This window comes from Gadus macrocephalus, chromosome 5, assembly GCF_031168955.1.
Source record: "Gadus macrocephalus chromosome 5, ASM3116895v1".
In the NCBI taxonomy this organism is placed as follows: domain Eukaryota; kingdom Metazoa; phylum Chordata; class Actinopteri; order Gadiformes; family Gadidae; genus Gadus; species Gadus macrocephalus.
The window spans coordinates 11,322,345-11,343,375 of record NC_082386.1 but is presented as its reverse complement, the minus strand read 5'-3'; the positions used below and the strand labels follow the sequence as shown (position 1 = coordinate 11,343,375).

The 21,031-nt window shown below is 48.6% G+C and overlaps 1 protein-coding gene across 2 annotated transcripts; it reads left to right on the top strand.

Annotated features, from left to right (window-relative positions):
* Positions 1-18,800, top strand: gpatch2 (G patch domain containing 2). 2 transcript variants are annotated; one of them, XM_060052258.1, is made up of 10 exons: positions 1-101; positions 990-1,727; positions 6,562-6,623; positions 7,240-7,404; positions 7,788-7,867; positions 7,962-8,026; positions 8,118-8,157; positions 8,267-8,358; positions 13,231-13,316; positions 18,433-18,800. In XM_060052258.1, the coding sequence occupies exons 2-10, from the start codon at positions 997-999 to the stop codon at positions 18,612-18,614; spliced, it is 1,503 nt and encodes a 500-aa protein (XP_059908241.1). In that variant the 5' UTR covers positions 1-101; positions 990-996; the 3' UTR covers positions 18,615-18,800. The 2 variants fall into 2 exon arrangements, with proteins under 2 accessions (XP_059908241.1, XP_059908240.1); XM_060052257.1 differs by lacking the exon at positions 1-101 and adding an exon at positions 125-479.
* Positions 18,801-21,031: the final 2,231 nt, after the last annotated feature.

Sequence of the window (21,031 nt, the reverse complement as noted above, 5' to 3'; positions counted from 1 at the left end):
AATGACAGCTAGGCGGAAGTTACTTCATGTGTTGACATTGGACCGGAAGTACGTCTACATCTACAGCTGGGAAGAAAACAAAACAGTCCGAGCTGCGACTGGTGAGTGGATGCGGAACCCCTGTTTTTCTATCTATATCACCTCACATTATTTCCCGTATAGCGAGTGTTGTCGAATATTTAGTGTATTCCCTACGCTGTTAATCAACGTACGTCACCGAAACGTAGAATTCACGAACGTTACACGGGGTTGCAGTCACGCTCGTGCTGACATCACGTGTTGTCGTGTTATGTAACCGTCTGCTGCTCACGAGAGCATAACAAACCCCCTCGCGCCCGTCGTCCCGATTCACGTGCATTCAGCTGCGTCGTTTTATGCAGCGGTTTCCCTCTTAGGTCCGCAATGCTATGAATATGCAACGACTCGGACTCGGGACGACAACAAACGTCCGTCCATTGCAGTCATTTCCCCTTTATTACGTAAGCCAGTCCCTCACTCACTGTGCTCTGTCGTGTTTCCCCCCTAATATCTTCTCTACAGTATCCACTTCTGTGACACAGAAATTAGTCTAACAAAGCTTTTTGCTCTGTTATTGTGAAACGTTTATTAAGGTTTATTGAGTTTCTTTCCCGAGACACGATCACAATAGACGTGTTACAGACTAACGCACTGACCCTTTCACCAAGAACGTAGGTTGCCAATGCAGTCATAACATGCTAGTTATTTTGCCCTTGATTACTGTGAGCGAGTGTAAATGTGATACTCTTCCTCAAATTTTTCCTATTGCGCACCAGTATGTCTGCTCTCTGGCACCATCTTCTTTGTTTCATTTCTTATGTATCACCAGTGTTATTGCTCTCTGTTCTCCTCGCCTTTGTTTCGTTTCTGATACAGAACCAGTTAACCCAGTCTCTTGGCTCCTCTTCTTTGTCTAGCACCTTATAGAGAACAAGCATGTTTACTCCCTGGACTCCTGTTGTTTGTTTCAGCGGCGTGATGGATGAGCTGGTGCACGACCTGGTGTCTGCGCTGGAGCAGACCTCTGAGCAGAACAACCTAGGCCACTTGTGGAAGGAGATGGTTCTCAGCCCACTGCGGCGGCAACGCAGGCAGATCCGCCGCCGCAGGGACCGCAAGCGCCGCTGCAACCCCTCCCTGCACCTCCTGCAGCTCCGACGCTGCCTGAGCGCGGCCTCCGATTCCAGCCTGGACGAGGGCGCCAAGGACTGCAGGGGGAGCTCCACCCGAGCACCGTCCACCACCACCACCACCACCACCACCACGGCCTCCGTCTCCGCCGCCAACTACAGCGACTCTGACGACATGGTGGTGACCCACCGCTGGCACTCCTTCACCAGGGACCCGGTGCGGTCCAGACAACACTCCTGGCCGGAGTCGGACTCCTTCACGGAGAACACCCCGGGACGTCCACTCCGGAGACGTCGGAAGGTGAAGCGCATGACCTCCGATGTGATGTTCCGGCTGCAGCGGACGCTGAAGGTGTCGGGTGTGGAGAGAGAGGCGGCGTTCAGGCACAGGTCATCGTCCAAGAAGAAGCAGCAGAGGCTCTCGGGGATGAAGAAGGGGGGGGCGGCCGGCTGGAGCCGGGCGAACGTGAACCTCCAGGCGGAGGGAGTGGGTCTTCTGGCCTCCGAGTGCTGGAAGGATAAGATCATCCTGGAGGCCCAGGAGCAGCGAGACGCGTCGGATGAGAGCATGTCTGAAGGGTAAGGTCTTAACAGGCTGTAGGAAGGGAAAACAGCAGGCTCGGGAATGCGTATAGTGAACTATATATTTACATTTAGGGCATTTGGCAGACGCTTTTATCCAAAGAAACTAACACTAAGTACAACAATATATCGCTGTTGGTACAGTAAGGATGTTCATAGAACCAAGTGCCAATCACTAACAACTGCTAGGTATGCAACAAAGATAGCTTGGATAAGATGCTACACAATGCCAAGTACTATTTTAAGTCCAAGGACGTACAACATACAATAAGAGCCACTTTGATAGCTCAAATTAAATTATTATTATTATTAAAAAATTTAATCAAATTGTGACTTGGTCTGTAGCGACACTTTATCACTTTTTCAACACGATTATAAAAAAATACAACCCTTTATCTTACTAATTGTTTTACAATTTTGAAACAAAAAAGATGTCTAACTGTAAAAGCGCTACACCGTTAGATGTCTGAAAACGCTGTCTGAAACCTCCCCCTCTGCATGGAAAGTTACTCAAGGCAGTTAAACCCATGATATAAAAGTCACGTGCATAACTAGTATCAGACAGTAGCAATTAAATAGGGTCGACATTTAGGATGATCTACACTGCCTGTCTTCATCTAGCCAGTTAACAATGTTCAGTGTGTCCTCATCTTAACCAAAAAATGTATGGCAATCATGCCACTCTGCTTTAAAGTATTGAGTTGACATTAAAAATGAATGATATCGTCCCTTTATCCCCGTCTCCAGTAGCGCTGGTGATCACCAGGGAGGGATCTTTGATACTTGTGCCTCGGGGCATCAGCCAGCTCATTATAACCTTTCCAGATATATTGTCACAAATAAATAAGTGACTTGCAGTGCTATTGATTGGCTTTGAAATGAATTTCCCACACAGGCTAGGTTAATTAAAGTGGTGCCTGTCCCCGAATCCCATAATGGTGTCTCCCATGTGTGCATTTGATTAATCAACTATAAATATTACTGAGTCTTTTGGCAGCAGGTGACACTGGAATACTGTGGAGTGCAAATACTTTAGCTGAGGAGTGTTGACCCAAAGCATAAACGTCTCCTAGGGTTCTGCATGTACAGTATTAGGACGTATAGAGATACAGAATAAAGATGTCCATGAGCAGAATGTAAGGTAGAGTAGGTAAAACAGAGAGTCTGATAGCCCTTGATACAGTGGTATTCTTCTTGTGGCACCCCTTTAAGAAGTCTCCCATTGGCTGCCTACAGAAGGCCTGACATCCTTTGGCTTAATTTGTGCTGACCTCCATGGCCCCTTAACAGTGCTTGTTTTCTTAGTTTATGGAAAAATCAATAGCCGTTCTGACAGAAAACAGCTCCGGAGAAGAAATAAATGGGAACACTGTGGCACGCTGTCAATCATTTCTCCCTTCTCACACGGCGCCCTCACTCGCGATGATGCTCAGTAGACTGCCACACTTTACTGAGGGCTGAACAGTCTGGCCTAATGCTTAAGCCCTCATCCAGCCAAAGGATATGGAGAAACGGGCTGGGGGGGGGGGGGGGTGATGAGTGGTTGACAGTGGTACAACAGCAACACAGAGAATCCAATAGCGCACAGCCCATTTGAAGTCGGGCTCAGTAGCTGTTGCTGAAAATGCCTTTTAACCACCGCAGATCTCTATTCATCCCATTAACCTTTTTGTATGATGCGTCTGGTCTTTTTTTAAAAACGTCCTCCTCGCCTCAAGGTCACCGCTCATATGTGCATATTGGGCAGGTTTTTTTTTCAGTTCTTTTTTTTTTTTTTTTTTGCTTTAGCCACCCAAGTGGATGGCGAGCAGATGTTTGCTGCTCCAGCTGGCCCCCACATCCTTGATTAGACTTGCCCCGGCCGGCTGGCAGATAGTCCACCTGGCACACAGGATGGCCCGGGCAAAGCAGGCCTCACCTGTGGGCAGACGTCCTCCACGGCTCAGCCTCCGCCTCCAGCTGTGCGTTGTTACGGCGACGCTGCCTGCACAATCCCACCGCCGCCGAGAAAAACAAAAACAAAGGCTTTGTGTGTGATTTGCTCTCACGCCCGGCCCCGTCGCTTTGTAATTTCTATTTTGAAAAAAACTCTGAGGACTTTTTTGGTAAAGCTGTGCACCATTTGCTGAAGTTCATTTTCATAAATCTCTGAGACTAATCCAATTACTGGAGCTCGGGGAGGGTGGGATAACCTTATAATCAGACGCCCATAGAAGAGGGCATGGATTTGAGTTGGGGCGGCTTGTTTGAAGAGCCCACAGATCCATTGTTATCAGCACTTTGCTCCCCCCCCCCCATCTCAGGCCTTTCTTTATTCCTCCGCAGAATGAGCCTGGGCTCAATAAATGGCGGCAGGCCCATAATCTCTGTGCAAACTGGTCTGCCTCTCCCAGGAGCTGGGGATTATATCCTAATGATTAGTGCTCATCTGGATACTTTGTTTTGCTTCACCTCGCTGCCTTGTGTAGAAACAATGCTGCCTCGTGGAAAATTGATTGGTTCTGCCCCTTAAAAAATAGAGGGACTGCAGTCTAGATCTAGTTTCTTGCCCTTGTCTTCCACTGCGGACATATGGCATATTAACTAATTAAGACGTAACAGAGATAGGTTGCCTTATTTTTCTGCGATTGGTGAAAGAATGGTTCTTCTGAAGGGCTTGTGGCTTATATCTGGGTAAGCTGTGAACACACATTGAAAGGATACCTTCTTAGGGAAGTAGCACAGCCAAACAAAAGTGTTGTTTGCCCGCTGTTCTTGTCAAAGGTCACTCTTGCAGGGCGAGAAGAGGTGTTTCTTTTTGGTTTCAAGAAAAATGGGTGCCTCAATTATTCATGGCATTAATTAGGGAGTACTTAATGGAAACGGTCTCCAATCGGCCCTTGGTAGCTTCCAGCGACACCACATTACACCGTTAATACAGATAAATACTTAATGGCTGTCTCTAATTAATTGTTTATACCTGTGATTCCTTTTCGAACTTCAGCTTGAATCACCCCCTGTAAGAAAAAGGAAAACAAAGCAACACGAAGCAAAGCAAAGCACAAACAGATCACTCAGTTAAACGGCAACAAAGGCAAAGGGGGAAGGTAATTCATGCCATGCCTGTTGTGGTGCAAAGAGTCAACACCTCATCGGGAAAACGCCACAAAGTGTGCGGTTAACTTCCATCGCTGTGGCACTGCCTGCGTGCTCAAGTGGTTGAGTGATGGAGCGGACAGTCTGTGAAACGTAGCTGAGAGCCCGAGGGGTCCATTTCTGCTCGGTATAGATTTAGCTGGCTTGTGCCCTCTACGGAGGGAGTGCGGGGGGGCTGTGAGCAGCAGATGCAGGGGCTAAGTGTCCAGAGGTTGGGGACAGCTGAGCGGAAGCCTGGGGAATCAGGCTGGAGCAGGGGGCTGTTTTTGCTGAAGGGGTTGTCGTGGGGGGGATGGGGAGCGAGGGGGGGGGGGTCCAGGACTCCTTATTACATCTTCCATATTCCCCAGAGAGGCCTGGTCCCTCACACATCTGCCTGTGCTGTATCTGAGGGGAGATGATTCAGGAACCATCTGGCTGGCATACCCTCCCTCCCCAGCCTGGTCTGATCCAGGCAACGTCTGTGCGTCTTGACAATATGGCAAAGCACCTTATCAGCTCTGATATGACCCTGGCCACCTCTCCCTCCGCCGTAGCCAAGGTCAAAGCTGATCAACGCAAAGGAAAACGCAAAGCAGGCATCAGCACCACCCCGCCACCGAATGGAAAGAGCACCACTCTCCAGATGGCTTTAATTTCTTTCGCCCGCCTCGTCCTCAAACGCCGTATATTTAGACCCGAAAAATTGTGGCTAGGATTTGTCCATGTGTCAATCAAATATGTAAAAAAAATAAAGTAAACTCGTCAAACCAATGGCACAAATTATTTAAACTTCCAAAAATGTTTAAATTAAGATGATATTTAAGACAAGCGTTTTAAAGGGATTTGTATACATAATTAAACAAACTACCTCCCCACTCCCGTCTCGTATGACCTTCAATGACCGCATCTCCGGGCCCTCGTATCTGTGCTAAGACCAGAGCCAGGGAGACACCAGGGGGTCCGTCTGGAGTGGCAGAGGCCCCCACTGAGTGTTTTGTAGGGGGGGTCCGCCCGGGGTGTGTGGGGGGTCGGGAGCAGGGAGGGCCAGTGAAAGAGCAGTGCAGGAGCAGTGGCAGCAGCCTAACACAGCAGATGTTGTCCAGTTGTTGTGAGGATGCGCGTCTGGTGGGTTCCCCCTTTGTGTGTGTGTGTGTGTGTGTGTGTGTGTGTGTGGGGGGTGGGGTGGGGTGGGGACCCCAAAAGGGAGGGGGGGGGGGGGGGTGGGGGTGAAACGGGCTACGCTCTCTGCTGTCATCCTCCACAACGCGGGCTCCAGTATATTGGAGCTGACAGCGGAGGATATTCAATTAGATTGTGCATGTCACTCAGCGGCCTGCGACTGCGCTGCACCCGGCCCTTTGTGCTCTGCCGTCCTAGCCGGGGAGGAACGGAGCAGCACTCTGTCTTTTTGTGTCGTTCTCCATTTACGTCGACCTCTACCTCTGCTCTTATACGTTTGCTTTGTTTTTTTTGCCCCCTTTCTAATTGAATGTTTCATGTTGAATGCTGACATTGTGGAGCCCTGTAGAGCTGTGTCTCACAGCGTTCGGTTACGTACGCCACACGGAAATGTCTGACCTCGAAGCCGAGACATTTGGAAATTGTACCGCAAACCAAATTCATTTGTAACCTTAGACAGTATAATGTAACATAACCTTTGTAATGTAACAATGCATGTTGGTTGTAATTGTTATTTCTCTGTCTTATTTTGCAGCGAAACCAGCAGTATATGCAGCAGTGACCCTGGCCTGTTCACCAACGATGAGGGGCGACAAGGTGCCTTATTATTTTATATATTTTACCTTTCTATTTCAGTTTAAAGTCATAATTTCTTTCCCAGAATACGTTCTCAAAAAACCCATGAAGTCATCTTCTGTTTAGCGGCTTTGCAGCGTTAGAAATCATGTCGTACCAATCAGCCTACATGCATTTCCAATGGTATTGTATTGTAATGTAAATATGAGCTGTCTCGAATGTCAACTTTACTTCCATAAAAGTAACCCTGGAACCAGGCTGGGTTGGCAGGGGGGGGGCGGGGGGGGGGGGGGGGGGGGGGGGGGAGTTCCGATACAATGAGTTTCGGTTGCTGGGCGCCCAGGCGACTCTAATAAGACGTTGTCATGTCGTGCTAATGAGCGCTGAAGCCTTTGCTAATCTCATTAGCTGTGGTGGGGCCAGGCGGCCGCTGATTTAACAGTTGTCACTACACCTTGACTGTGAGAGGCATGGCTCCCTGCATGCGCTCGGCTGACTGACAGGCCCGAGCAGAGCATGCTGTAGGGGGAGGGCACTGCGGGCGGAAGACTCCAGCCAGCAGCGTTCAGCCCTGTCTGCCAGGGTGGATGAACATGTACACCCTGCCAAGTGATCCCATCATCCCCTCTTGTGTCAGGTGACGACGAGCAGAGCGACTGGTTCTTCGAGGGCGACTGCGGCGCGGGGCCGAGTGTGGCGGGTCTGATGCCCGGCTGGGACTCGGACAGCTCTCTGGGCCTGGAGGGCGAGCGGCCCCCGTCCAGGCGCACGTTCCTGCAGCCTGCACGGCCCTCCCAGCGAGGTGGGGCTGGGTGTCCCACGCCCTCTCTCTCACCCTCTCACTCTCACGCTCTCTCACAATTCAAAAGAGCTTTATTGGCATGGAGAATAAACATTTACATTGCCGAAGCACTTAAAAAAAATGAAACAATGGAAAGACAGCAAAGTTCTATAAAAAGGTGCAACGTGAAATATAAACTACCAGTTAAAGTAGACAGTAGAGCGGGATTCAGTTAATTAAACTGTATCCTCGAATTTGGAGACCGAATCTCTCTCTCTCTCTCTCTCTCTCCCTCTCCCTCTCCCTCTCCCTCTCCCCTCCCCTCCCCTCCCCTCCCCTCCCCATAAACACACACAGTTTTTAGAAGTGAGGGAGTGTAAGGGTTCTAATGTACTGTGTTGCAGGGATCCAAGCTCGCCTCAACCAACTGCCAGGCGTTTCTGGCCGCTGCATCAGGAAGGGCTGCAGGCGGATCATCACCAAGGTAAAAACGCAGGGAGGAGGCTGTTTTATCAAAATGGGTCGACTGAGCACCGCTTGGGTTTAACATTCCCTTTGCTTTGATTTGTAATTCACAGGGTAACAGCATGCCAATGTTTGTGGACAGAATGAAGCACTTGTCTCACAATCCTTATCAGAGAGAGTAAGAGACATTATCTTGTTTTGAAGATGAATTCATGATTCAGCGTTTCAATTTTAGAAGCTAAACTAACAACAGTTGCACCTCTTTGTAGTTTCCGGGCACTTTCCTATGGAAACCGAGAGCGCAGCCAGGTATCATACAATAATGTTCTTTGTTTATTTTTTTACATCCCTAATGTATTTATTCCCCCAAAGAATGGGATGAAGAATCCCTAAAAAGCATTCTGTTTGCCTTTCCTAGTTAAACTCCCTGCGCTCGTTACCGGTGTACCCGATCGAGATGGGGCCAGGGAACTGTCACCATGGATGTTCCTCCTCAGTGTGCAGGAACAGGTGAGGGGTCCGCACACTCGTTCTCATGTGGTACCACTTCCTCCTTAAGGGCCTATCGGAGACACCTTTGTCACTATTCGATTCAAGCTCAATATATGGAAAGAGAAATCGATGGCCAACTCACTTAAATGGTCTGTTACGGGGCAGTGCACGGTTTGAACTGGCCTGACCTATGTCAACGTTTGTTCCTCAGAGGAAACGTGTGTGTGGGTGTTACTTGGAACGACACAGGTACGCGGTAGAGGTGGGCGCTCGTGGTTCACAACCCCTCCTTTCAAGTCTCTACTTGACTGCTGCTTGAATGTCAAAGCCGGCCTTGGTTCTTAGGGTAGTCATGTGAGAGGTCCTAAAGTAGTCACAATCTCTCATGTTTCTGAGGATATATGTGAGGGGGGATTTTGACATTGTTGACTTTGATTCTCCCTACCTGTCAGAGGGGCGATCAAACGGGTATTGGTTTGTTAAGAAACCCGATCAGGATCTGGGGTATACATTTGGACACATTCAGGTGCACGTGCAGTACATCCCTTATTTTATGTATGGATGGAGGTTTTATGTTTAAACTTGCTTTTAAAAGTGTAGAATTCATAAGCTCTTGTATTCACATGATATAAATCTACAGTACATGCACTGTTAGCAAACATTTCAATCATGAGTTATGTGAAGACTTGTCGTGTGCGCTGGCAGTTTGGCGTTCGCCGCATATTCAAAGATGGAATCCAATAGTTTCCAAGGTCACTAAACACTCTATCCCGATTCTATCTCTCCGGAACAGAGTTGCAAGGCTGATTCAAATCCCAGCATTTTTTTGTGCAACTGCAGAGGAATAAAACATTTAACAAAAGTTTACCCATAAGATGTCGGTCAAAGCCTTCCCCCGCTCCAAGTCATCCCGGAGAACTGTGGGCACGGCGCTGGGAGCCTCCGAGATGCCGTCAGTGCAACCCCCCCCCCCCCCCTCGGCCCCAAGACCGGGGGGCTCCCCCTATATTGTTTCCACTGTGCCTATTTATGGTGCATTTTTAATTTTGTTTCAAGCTCCCTTCCCTCGCTCACTCTCTTACTCGCTCTCTCCCTCGCTCTCTCTCTCTCTCCTGGGTGATTTCACAGGGCGCCCCACCGTTTCCTTGATGAGGGGCATCAACACAACGCCTCTGAAACCGAGCCCCCACTTCTTAGCCGCTTTCTTTTTCTAAACTGGCCCTTTCTTCTCCACCTGAAAGGTTCCTTCAGATTCCAGTCTGAGGCATTGTGAATACTAATTTCTCTCTATTAAAAAGCCCTCATATCCCTACCATGCTCTCATTTGAATGGCGGACTCGGGGGAGGCCTCTTAATTCCTTTATAGCGGGGATTCAAGACCCCTCACTTCAAAAAGTATAAATCATACTCCCAAATGAACCGGGGAGGGGAGGGGGGGAGGCGGGGGTTGACGAGAGAGAGCCTTCTGATGTGTCCCGTCGGACGGCTCCGTCTGAATCTATTTCCCTGAGCTGCTGAAAGCCAGCCTCCCGACGGGCTCTCTCCGTCTCTGTGACCCGGCACTGCATGCAGTGCACCCAGGAGCCCCCCCTCCTGCAGCCGTGTGGTCAAGTCCCTCTCTGAGGGAGACGCCACAGACGCACACTCACGGTGACGGGCAGACACACACCTGTGAAGAGGCTCATGCGTGAGCGCCGAAGAGACACGGACACGTGTAGCGCGTTTAATTTATTGTGTGCGTTAACGATAGCATCTAAATCACACCCTGAGCGGTGATGGTGTTATTTTCTTGCTACAACTCTCTCACAGCAAATAAAAAAATGGCCGCTGTCGATTCAATATGTTTTCATTTCTTTGGAAAAACTTATCCGCGTGATCGATTTTTTTTATTTTCTTATTTTCTCCCTATTTTTTCTGGTAGCACTTGAGCTTCCATACATCTGACTTTTCTTTATTGCCAAAAACCCTTCAGAGAAAAGTGTTTTCACTGTGGGCAAGGAGTACGCATTAATCTTGTATCGCAGCCGGTTTGAAATGATACTGTATTAATAAAAGCTGTCATCTCCTGTTTGGCGGGAGTTGACGGCAACAATCACAGATTTGATGTTAAGTGATAAAGGCTGCGCGGGGGCTGTGAGCTATTTATCCTGGGATGGGCGCGTGAATAGACACAACGCTTTGTGGGATTTGGCTTTAATGCCGGCGGCCGGTGGACATGTTAAAATGCATAACCGCCGCCCCCTCGGAGCCCGCCAGCAGCAGCCTTTATCTATTGACGTATTTATTTCTAAATGACATTTGCACCGTGAGATAAATCATTGTCCCAGCTCCGCGCCCTGCCCTGTTTTCATTTTAATTGTGAGATCTCGGTGTCAGCGGTTAGTATATTGGTGTGAGTGGCCTATTGATTATTGATTTGCTGCTATTGATCACGCTCCCAGGGGACCCTAATCCTTTCTTATTCATTTGAATACCTCTATTAATCTTGAGATCCTGCTCTCACCTGCAGCGCCGTGTAACCTAATGAAAATAGATGGCGGTTTGGTAACCGAGGCAAGACGCTCCTCTTTTGATTTATTATTTTTAATTGATATATCTGCTTTTGGATGTGGCTGGCCTGGATTACAATTGACCCCGTGTCAGGGCCGTTTTACTCCCCACCCTGAGGGACCATGCTGGGTTTTTGAAGTGGCTGGTGTGACCTGAAAAATCCATCTTGCAGACATTTCTCCTCATTGTCCTTGCACCTGTGATGGTATTCTGCCCTCAATGCTCGATGCATTCTTTAGTTTTAGGTGTGGTTTTCTTTTGCTTCTGATGCTGCTGCTGCCCATCCCGTATTAATACTGCCACAATCATACAGACATATCAACAGATGTTTCAGACTCGTCCATGCAGTGAATCGTGAATAAATGGCAGATGATAAATAATGATAATACAAAAACATGGAGGATAAGTTTTTATGTTGCATAGGCTCAATTGGAATCCACTATCAAGCTTATAAAACCCTTTGGGTCCGAGCTAGAGATAAATGGTGGTGTTTTTCCTTGGCTAATGAGCCGGCTGATGGTATTCTAATGTTTGATTAGCACAGTGCTACGTTCCACAACCAAATTCTGGTCTCTCTCTCTCTCGCTCGCTCGCTCTCTCAGTGGCCGTGCCACTGCAGAGGCCCCAGAGCACTGCGGCAGTCAGTGTTAGCGGGAGTTGCCAAGGCGGGACGACTCTCCCCCACACATTAAGACCAAATGCAGCAGGGTATTACTTTTAATACCGCACGCCTAATGAAATAATGCCACGTTTAAACACCATCGATTTTGGAATTAAAAAGTTAGTTTGCAGAGATTTACTGTGTGGAGTTCAGCGTCTGAGCTCTTTATCAGGGCTGCCCAAATGGCTGGTTATGTGCCTGTCGGACAGAGGCGCGATTGAGGGATCGATAGCCCTGTGATTTACTAACTGGAGTACAGGTAATCAATAAGTATAAAAGTAAATGAAATATGCATTACTAGGATTTTATTAGAGAGGGGTAACAAGGGGAGAATAACGGTCAGGCCATTTATTTTTATATCTATTGATTATACAACATAGTAGACTTCGCTCAGTGCTGGCCCCACCCAGGTCCTCAGAAGCTGCCGTGGCACGCTCCGCCCCGCCCTGTGATTTATGGCCCTCGGGGTCATGTGACACGCAGCCCTGTTAAAAAGGTTGCCCTGACAGGTCCCTATCTGAGCACACACACACACGCGTACGCGTTTCGGTGTGATTTTTATGTAGCCAGCAGAGCAAGACGAGCTGTGTTGTGCTCACGAAAAGCTCCTGTTATGGTTGTTCTGTTTTATTTGCAGTCCGTCAAGAGCCTCTCCTCTCGCCAGTTAGCCTGCTGGTCATTGTTTTGATACACCATCTGATATCGCCTTGTGTTCTGCTAAACTGCTCAACAGTTTGTTCGACAGTGCACGCAGGGCAGAACATGCGTTCGCTGTGCCTCTGTTGTGTTGTGTTGTGTTGTGCCTTCCATCCCTCTCCTTTCTTTAAATATATATTCTGGAGACACTTAACCATATGCTCCCCCTGTCTGAGCTCCACCTCCCCCCTCCTCCTCCTCCTCCGCCTCCTCCGCCCTCCCCTCCAACCGTCCACACAGACAGACATAAATACACGGAGCAGTCGATCACATTGCCTCGCGCTACCCCCAGCCATGAAAGAGACCTTGACCTTAACTTTACATCTCAGTGGGCCGGGCTGTGTGAAGGCGCTGTGCGGGGGGGCGGGGGTCTCCTGACATGTGTGCGATGGAGCAGGTGTAATTTGTTTATGTGGGCACACGGATGACGTGGCCGCACAACAACAACAACACACTGGCGTTTGTGTGTCCTCTCCCTTCATACGCTGCCCTGTGTTTTAGTTTAGTCTTTTTTCCTTTTTAATCCTTTTTCATTTTGAAAAACGTTTTCTGTTGGCGTGATGACGATATGCCCGGTACACCTCTAACGTTGTAACGTGTACGATGTGTGTATCTTTACATTTACATTTACATTTGGGGCATTTAGCAGCGGTTTTATCCAAAGCGACTTTCAATAAGTACATTTATCAGAACGAGAAACTATATATCGCTGTCGGGACCGTAAGGATGTTCATAGAACCGAGTGCCACGCACCTATAATTGTAAGGTTAACCCAATCCCCGAATGCAACTTAGCTTGCTCGGATAAGTAATACACAACTAAGTACTTTGTGTTAAGAGACACTACGGTGTAAAGAGGAATTGGCTGTGACTGCCCTCTGTAATCACTGCATTTGCAAAAAGGGAAATGGATGAAGGGACCGGTTAGGGCGGGGTTGACCAGCTTCATGACTAATATTTGCTGTGCTCTCTTCTATCCCCAAGGCAGACGAACGTGCACGTGGGACTGCTGTGCAGTAGGGACGTCAAGAGAAGGAGGAAGACCTCCAGCTTGTCCACCAGGATGTCAGGTACCAGTCCTCTACAGATACTACTCCTCCACACGCTTCTGTCTGCTATTGTCTTTCCATATTAGACGTCCAGCCGACGTCACAAAGTCCACTCAAATAGTTTCAGCCTATCCATTAGCAATTAAACCTTTTGCAATATATTAATAATTCCAGACATGAGCTGGAATTAGTTCTGCTTATGTATTAATTGCCTTTTTCCATGTATTTATTTATTCATTTATGTATCCATCCATGCGTTCAAACATTTATAAACAGTCTGTAAACCTAGGTTGAAACTATATGCAGAGTCCCACGATTGTTATAGCACTGCCACCTCCTTGTTGACAGCCCGTGAGGATTAACAGTCTGCCTGGCTTACACGCACACACACACAAGACTCACATACACACACACACACACACACATGCATGAATAAACACTCGCACATGCACGCATGCACGCATACAAATGCACGCATACAGAAACACACACACACACACGAACATTCGCACACACGCATGCATGCACGCACACACACACCCATACACGCACACAAACACGCACGCACATACCCACACACATGCACACCCACCCACCCACACGCATACACATGCATGCATGCACATGCTGCTGTCCTCACATGTGACGCAAAGCCAGAAGGAGGCGTGTGACGGGGAGTGGACGCCATTGGAAGTGGCACTGGAAACAGCCTCTGCTTTGTCCGTTCGGCGGGCGGAGGCTGCCTTTTTTCATTAGACTGATGGCCCGGGGCCTTGTGTCTTCGCCGGATTGAAATCTGAATTGGTTTGTCCACCTTCCTTCTCCCAGAGTCCCCTCTCCGCACGCATCGCCACCGCAACCGCTTCTGTGTGTCATTTAAATAACAAATGCCGCTGGTTCCCTGATTTAGTGAGGGGAGCCGGCCTCTGATTTATATTAATATCGCCGCACACTGCACTGTTCCGGGGGTCCATCATTCATTTGGATAAAAGAGGTGGAATTTAAAAACAGCCAATGCTTTGCTGGGATACAGATTGCATCCATTTATTGCACTGAGTGATGGAGGGGCCGGCAACTCTGTCCTTCACCTCCCCAGCGCTCAACCACTTCCCATAAAACTAAAAAAAGATTCACCCCTGGCCCTTAAAGACCCCTCATATCCCACGCACGCCGTTTGGAAACGAGGGTCCCCTCGGCTGCAAGGATTGGTAGCAAAAGAATCTCGTGGAATTAAGAATATAATTAACTGGTTATTGGCTCTGTAATTAATAGATCAATTATTTAAGAAAAAATTAAATGTATAAAACAAAACCAATCTTAATTCAAGTGGAAACGTGCAGAAACACGGTCTTAACCCTCAATTTAATTTAAAGGCTCTGGTTTTTACTCACATTTCCCAACAGCGCGGTTGGGGTTTGTGTTCTTCTGCCTCTGGAGTTTAGTGCCCCCAGTCCACTCTGATTTATCATACACTGTGTATACCTATGGACGCTGTCCTGTGTGTAAGACCGAGACACTTGGTAATTCACTTGACGTTCACACCGACAGCCTTTTATTGTCTGCTTACACTGCTACATGCTTTTCATTATTGTACTCATAACTACAGGGGCCGTGTTATAAACCTCATCCATGTCGTTTGCGTTGTGTCCTTCACACTAGTGTGGTATCTTATGGTGCTCATGCCAGCAGGAGAGAACGTCCTTTTTTGTTCCCACACTCTTAACCAACGCGACACCCGACACTTGTTTGAGTTGAGTTCTCAACTGAGAAAGTGAGTTGTCGTGTGTGTGTGTGTGCGTGTGTGTGTGTGTGCGTGTGTGTGTGTGTGTGTGCGTGTGTGCGTTAGGAGTTGATTTGAAACTCTGCAATCAGGAGTGAAAATAGTCTGCGACCGGAGGTGTCTCCCAGAATTCCTTGGGGGATTGCTGAGGCGGTACCCAGCTGTTGCTTTTGTCTTCCTTCTTTAGCCTCTTAGCACTTCCCTCGCACTGCTGAACTAGCTGACAACGGAAAAAACATCAACAACGCCGGGGGAAAAAAACCAAACAAGACCAACTTATCAGGAAGGGTATCTGTTTGGATTAGATGACCATTCCACTTCTCAGCTTTAAATTGGCCATTTTCTGCTTTTCACACAAACATCACTCCAACGATGGAAACCAACAGCAGGTTTTCATCTGGTAGAGTTTAAACTATAGCATAGCTAGATTATACTTTTTGTTTTAATAAGAGGTATATAATCAGTTGACGAGCATTGTAACCATTTATTAATGATTGATATAATTGCGTTAGTAGTATTTTTTTAGGGATAACACTGAATTAAAGTCACCTGGACTCATTTTACCTGTACGCTAAACCCCCGTTCCTCAGATTATATTCCTGCTGTGTCTGTTAATAATAACTGAACTAGAACATGTTATTAATAAACACACGCCTGGAACTAGAATTCAAAGAGAACACAACCCATCCACCAGATCTAGATCGCCATCCATAAGGTCAACGCGATGATCATCCTCAGTCGGGAACCGACTAAAGCGAGTTGCCCAGGGGGTAGCCAGGCTCTCTCCCCGGCTCTGCCAGCCTCCCTCTCCCTCGTTCTCCTTGTTCTCCTCCTCTTTGCGTCGGCGGCGCTGCCTGCCCGAGCGGGGGACGGCGGCGGCTGGGGTGGCGGCGGCGTGACGGATCACCTGTGTCGGAGGCCCCCCCCCACCCCGCGTGTTTCTGCCCGGCGGTCCGGCCCCCCCCCTCATTAATGCCCAGGCTGGTGTGAGGGCCCGCGTGGCAGCGCAAGACAAATAACGCCACCTCTCAACCATCACTTCTGCTGACAGAAATGCAGCCCACCGCACTATTCTGCCCTCGCCTGGATCCGCTCACCCCCTTCTCCCGTCCTTCAAACAGGGCCCCCCTCTCTACCTTCTCCCCTCCTCCTCCTCCTCCTGTGGCTGGCTGCTACCGCCTGCCAGGTGGGGGGGGGGGTGGGGGGGGCTTTCATGCTAGTGATGGCTGTCCCGCTGGGGGCTAAGGTGAGCCCCAGGAAGTAGACCGAGCCCCTGGATTCATTTTATAGCCACAGTTTGGCTTTCGTGTCTCAAAAACCCAAACAACATAAACAACAGAGAAAATACTGTATGATTTATCACAAGTCATTTATTTTAGGTTTTATTGCCTTCCGTGTGTGTTTTCTGTTGCGTCTCTTGGGCTCGATCTATCTGGCAGGATTTAGGGTTATTATTGGCTTAGTTGGTCAGGTGCTGTACTCGTGACTACAGTCTGGAATTAAAAACCCTCCCACAAAGGGCTGTGATTTGAGATTTCCGGTCGTCCACTAGGTGTGTGTGTGTGTGTGTGTGTGTGTGTGTGTGTGTGTGTGTGTGTGTGTGTGTGTGTGTGTGTGTGTGTGTGTGTGTGTGTGTGTGTGTGTGTGTGTGTGTGTGTGTGTGTGTGTGTGTGTGTGTGACCAGAGCGGGAGAGGAACACAAAGGCTAATCATTAAAGAGCCATTCAGCCCTGTTCATTTAAGTGTGGGAATCAGCAGGCCCATTACTGTCAATGTGTAATTAGCTGATTAATAAACGGGGGGGGGGATTCTCAAGGAAGGCCAGTAATGATTGTTTTTAGAGAGCATCACATGAGGGCTTATGAAGACTCTAAAATGGCTCCATTCAGCCACCCATTACCGGCCCCCAATAAACCAACGCCGTAACCCCTCCCATGGACGGGAAATCTTTGCATCTTTAATGTCTTCATTGACCTTGGTGTTAAACAAATAAAACGCGGTCGATGGGGATATTTTGACCACAGGACGCAGTAATTCATGCGAGGGCAAGCGGCTGATAATTGCATTAGTGTTTTTATTTTTTTCAATATGCATACGCTTCCTCGCTGTTTTCACACGCTGCCTCTCAATGACCTTTATAGGGTAATGTTTATTTTTATTGACCCGCATGTCCATCATCATCGTTATTAGTATGATAATGATCCATGACAGCAATCTGTGCTTTCTTGTGTCTTATTTCATGTTAACCGTCCATCATTGACGCCTCTTTGTAAATATCATCATGTTCTCTCTGGTTCATATTGAATGTTAGATTAATAAATATACTCAGAAAATGTTGACCTTAACAATTAGCATAAATGTTAAAATAACGTGTGTGAATTTGAAAACACGCGTTCACTGCACACAGGCAATTGCCTGTTATTGGATGAAATCTGACATCTCCATTTCTGAATGGATTCTGAAATTGGTATTTATCAGCAGGTTTAGAGTGGAGAACTGAAAGAGATTGTTGGGTGAAAACCTCACCTACAGTTAGTCATCATTCCCTCAAGAAATATTAATCTATTATCTTGGCCACCAGATCAGTTTGGGGATGAAGTCATCTGGAAAGAGGCACAAGCAGTTCTAATGGTTCAGGAGCGAGTGCACATGGCACTGAACACTGTAATGCCTAATCTTTCAGGACAGCCCAGAGCCAAAAGCTCCCTTCTCGTAGCCCGACCCTCTGCTTTGGGAAACGATGAACCATGTCTTGTGTGACCGCCACAAATGTTCATTTAGCAGCACAAAGCAAAGAGAAACAACCAATACCAAATCAGGAAAGCGGACGCAATTGTGTTGTTGAGTTGTGGGGCGTCTGTGTGATTTGAAATTCTGATATGAAGTTGTGTTTCAGAGGTATCCTAGACTCCCTTTTAGACAACATCGTATATGGAAACAATGAAAGGAAACACGTTTTTGGATCCGTATTGTGGCTTTGATATATGAAGTTATAAACCAAAGTGTCATTTTCCATGTTAGCTTTGGCTCAAACCTATTCTGCCAATGCTGCACCTCTCTGTCTTCTAACTGTGCTGATTGGCCTTTTTAATAACCGTGTCGTTAAGTCTTAAGGGGGCAAATTGGATTTGGCTCACTTGACCAAAACCTAATTTATTCTTAGCCTATTACAGGATTGTGCCAACGGTTTATTTCAATATTCATAAAACAGCCGCTCATCTCAATGGTCATCGGTTTGAATTTCATTGCTATTGTGAAAATCCTTTGAAACTAAGTCAATCGTACAGGAATTAAATACCATTGTGTTATTAATTATTATTGTTATATGGCTGTTCCCTGTGCCCTCTTCCTGTACAGCGGACATCCTGTTCCATAGGGAGGAGCTAGGAGGAGAGGCGCAGGCAGCCGTCCCACCACCAGAGGCTGAGGTGGCTGTAGAGGGCCCGGGGATGGGAGAGAGACCCGGGACCCCTGACCCACCGGACCTCCTCCCACCGCAGACCTCCTCTGACCCCCACGGGGAGCGGCTGGACATCTGAAGAACTGGACGCTGAGAGGACCAGGGTATACGACACAAATAACTTAAACTGGAAAAGGCACTGTTCCGACATGTTCGATTGGGAGATAGAGGTGTGAAGCACCTTTTTTAAACGGACACCAAAAAAAAAAAAAAAACTTTTATTTTTAAAGAGATTATTGCGCCATCTTCCCGGTCGTGACCAATAGATAGATCCAAGTCGTTTTTAGAGTTTTGTGTTTGAAGTAGCAGAAAATGTTAATGCAATCAAGGACCAGGTGAAGCCTTCCCTTCCCATTGCGTCCCTGTCCTCGAGCCTGGGCGCCGGGCTGGCTTGGAGGGGCCTCCTGAAGACCCAGGCAGCCAGACACGGGGCTCCAAACTCTGCCCCCTGCACACAGTCTGCAGGGCCCACCCGCTCCCACACAGACCCCCGCATTTATGTCCTCTTTAGTAGGAGCCTGCGTTTATCAGTGGGGCCACTGGGGGGGTGGGGGCTGGTGTAGGATGGCAGGGGTGTGTGTGTGTGTTGCTCTGCTCTACTTTACATCAGCCAGTGAGCGGGACCAACGGGGGCTGTGTGTGTAGCTACTTTAGCTCAGAGGTAGAAGAATCATCAAAAAATTTCCAGCGGTACCTCACGCTGCTGGGGGGGTTTTCGGGGGGAGCAGGGGGAGGTGGGGGAGGTGAAGCGAGGCTGCCACCGGTGGCGCCACACAAAGTACAGCCCTCCTATTAGCATGGATATGAAAAAGCGACGCCGGCTACAAAGCACTCATTAGCACAACACAGAGTGTGTGCCCGCCGCCCTCCCAGGGCCAGCCTCTTGTTCTCTCCGCTTACCTTCCATATTCAAATGACGCACCTCCCGGCGTATTTACATTCACGGCTGACGGGGAGCGCCTTTGAACAGTCTGTTTTTTTTAAAAGCCTTGTTAAATCGGATGTTTTTTTTAGTGACAAAGCTGAGAGAGACATAGTGAGTCGGAAGCCATCGTGGTACAGTCAGACACACGGCGTTCCCTTCGAATCCAGGGGTGAACGCAGCACCTACTAACTAGTGGATGATTGTCGCCTGGGTGGTGAGATGTAAAAAGGTCTGTCCTGGTTCCTTATGACCCATTGTAGTTGACCAGGGACTTGCCATAGTAGAACAGTACAACACAGTGCACATTGCAACGCTGCATGTTCTGATCAACTCTGATTCCTCTGTGTTGTGCCGGTGATGACGCATTACAATCCATTACGCATCGCATCTGTTTTAAACGCCTGATTTAAATGCGTGTCTGACATCCGTCAGCCAGTATCAGATGTGTAGATTGCCGTGAGTTATTGTTCTGCGACCGTCCTTCTGCGGCAGTTTTATGTGATCCTGTTACCGCAGAATGACATTTATAAATGCTGTGTGTGCACACTCCCCCAAACGGACGGCTCTCACAGAACATCCTGCCACGGGAGTCGGCCCCGGCTAGGGACCCCACCCTCTAGCTGCCAAGTCCCAAGGGAAGCGAGGGTTCTAGGGGCCCAGGGACCCATGGGGCCAGGGGCCACCGCTCTCTATGTAGCACCGAGGCAGACATCCTGAGGGCCACCGGAATCGAGAGTAGTAGCACTTAACGCTTGTCATCGGAAAATATGATTTTCTACACGTGTATGAAGTTGCTATCCTGTATCTGCTCCGACTGAAGAAGGGTTGGCCGGTGGGGGTCGCTGATCTCTCGCCTCCACCTGATCCGTCACTCCGGGTTTCAGGGCCAGGTCATTGACGGGGAGGAAGTCGGACCGCTTCAGATTGAGTTTTGTCCAGTCGGTGGTAATTAGCAGTCACCCTGACAGCTCCTCAGCCACAACCAAACGCCCGACCCCAAACGAATTTCCAACGGCCTGAACGGCGAAACGGTTCCGCGTGCCGCCAGTCCATCGCCCCCACCCCCCCCCCCCCCCCCCCCCCCCCCCGTTACAGTTAAGGAATCCGACGGGGGCCCGTAGCCCTCATACTTCATCCCAGGTAAAGATTACCTGTCAGACCCATGGGAGATGTATTGATCTGTTTTCCTTTTTCAGCCAGCAATCACCTGACAAAGGCAGCTAGGAGCCGAGTGAATGAGTGATGTCGCGGCCTGTCTCCTCACCCACTAGGCTGGGTGGGGGGCGGGGGAGGGTGGGGGTGTGGCGGGGGTCTCCCAGTGTCCACAGATGGGTTAAGGGGAAAGCGCGGCGATGGATAATGTAGTCATAAACTCTGTTTGAACCTACTCTCTATGCAAGCAGGGTGGGCCCCCCCCCCCTTTCCTCCCGGGGGTCAGGGGGTCATGCGGGAATACGCATTTTTGTGCATTTTTTTTGTCTCTCTTTCTTGTCTGTCGAGTTGTTCCGTGGTGTCGCAACTGATGCTGGGAACGCATGGAGAGGACAGTCTCTATGGTTCCTGCTGACAGA

What these genes read in the sequence shown, in the direction of transcription:
- gpatch2 (XM_060052258.1), top strand. Translation starts at nt 997, where the DNA reads ATGGATGAGCTGGTGCACGACCTGGTGTCTGCGCTGGAGCAGACCTCT. An exon ending in CAACGATGAGGGGCGACAAG is followed by an intron (nt 6,624 to 7,239) that starts GTGCCTTATTAT and finishes CTCTTGTGTCAG; the next exon opens with GTGACGACGAGCAGAGCGAC. An exon ending in GAAACCGAGAGCGCAGCCAG is followed by an intron (nt 8,158 to 8,266) that starts GTATCATACAAT and finishes TGCCTTTCCTAG; the next exon opens with TTAAACTCCCTGCGCTCGTT.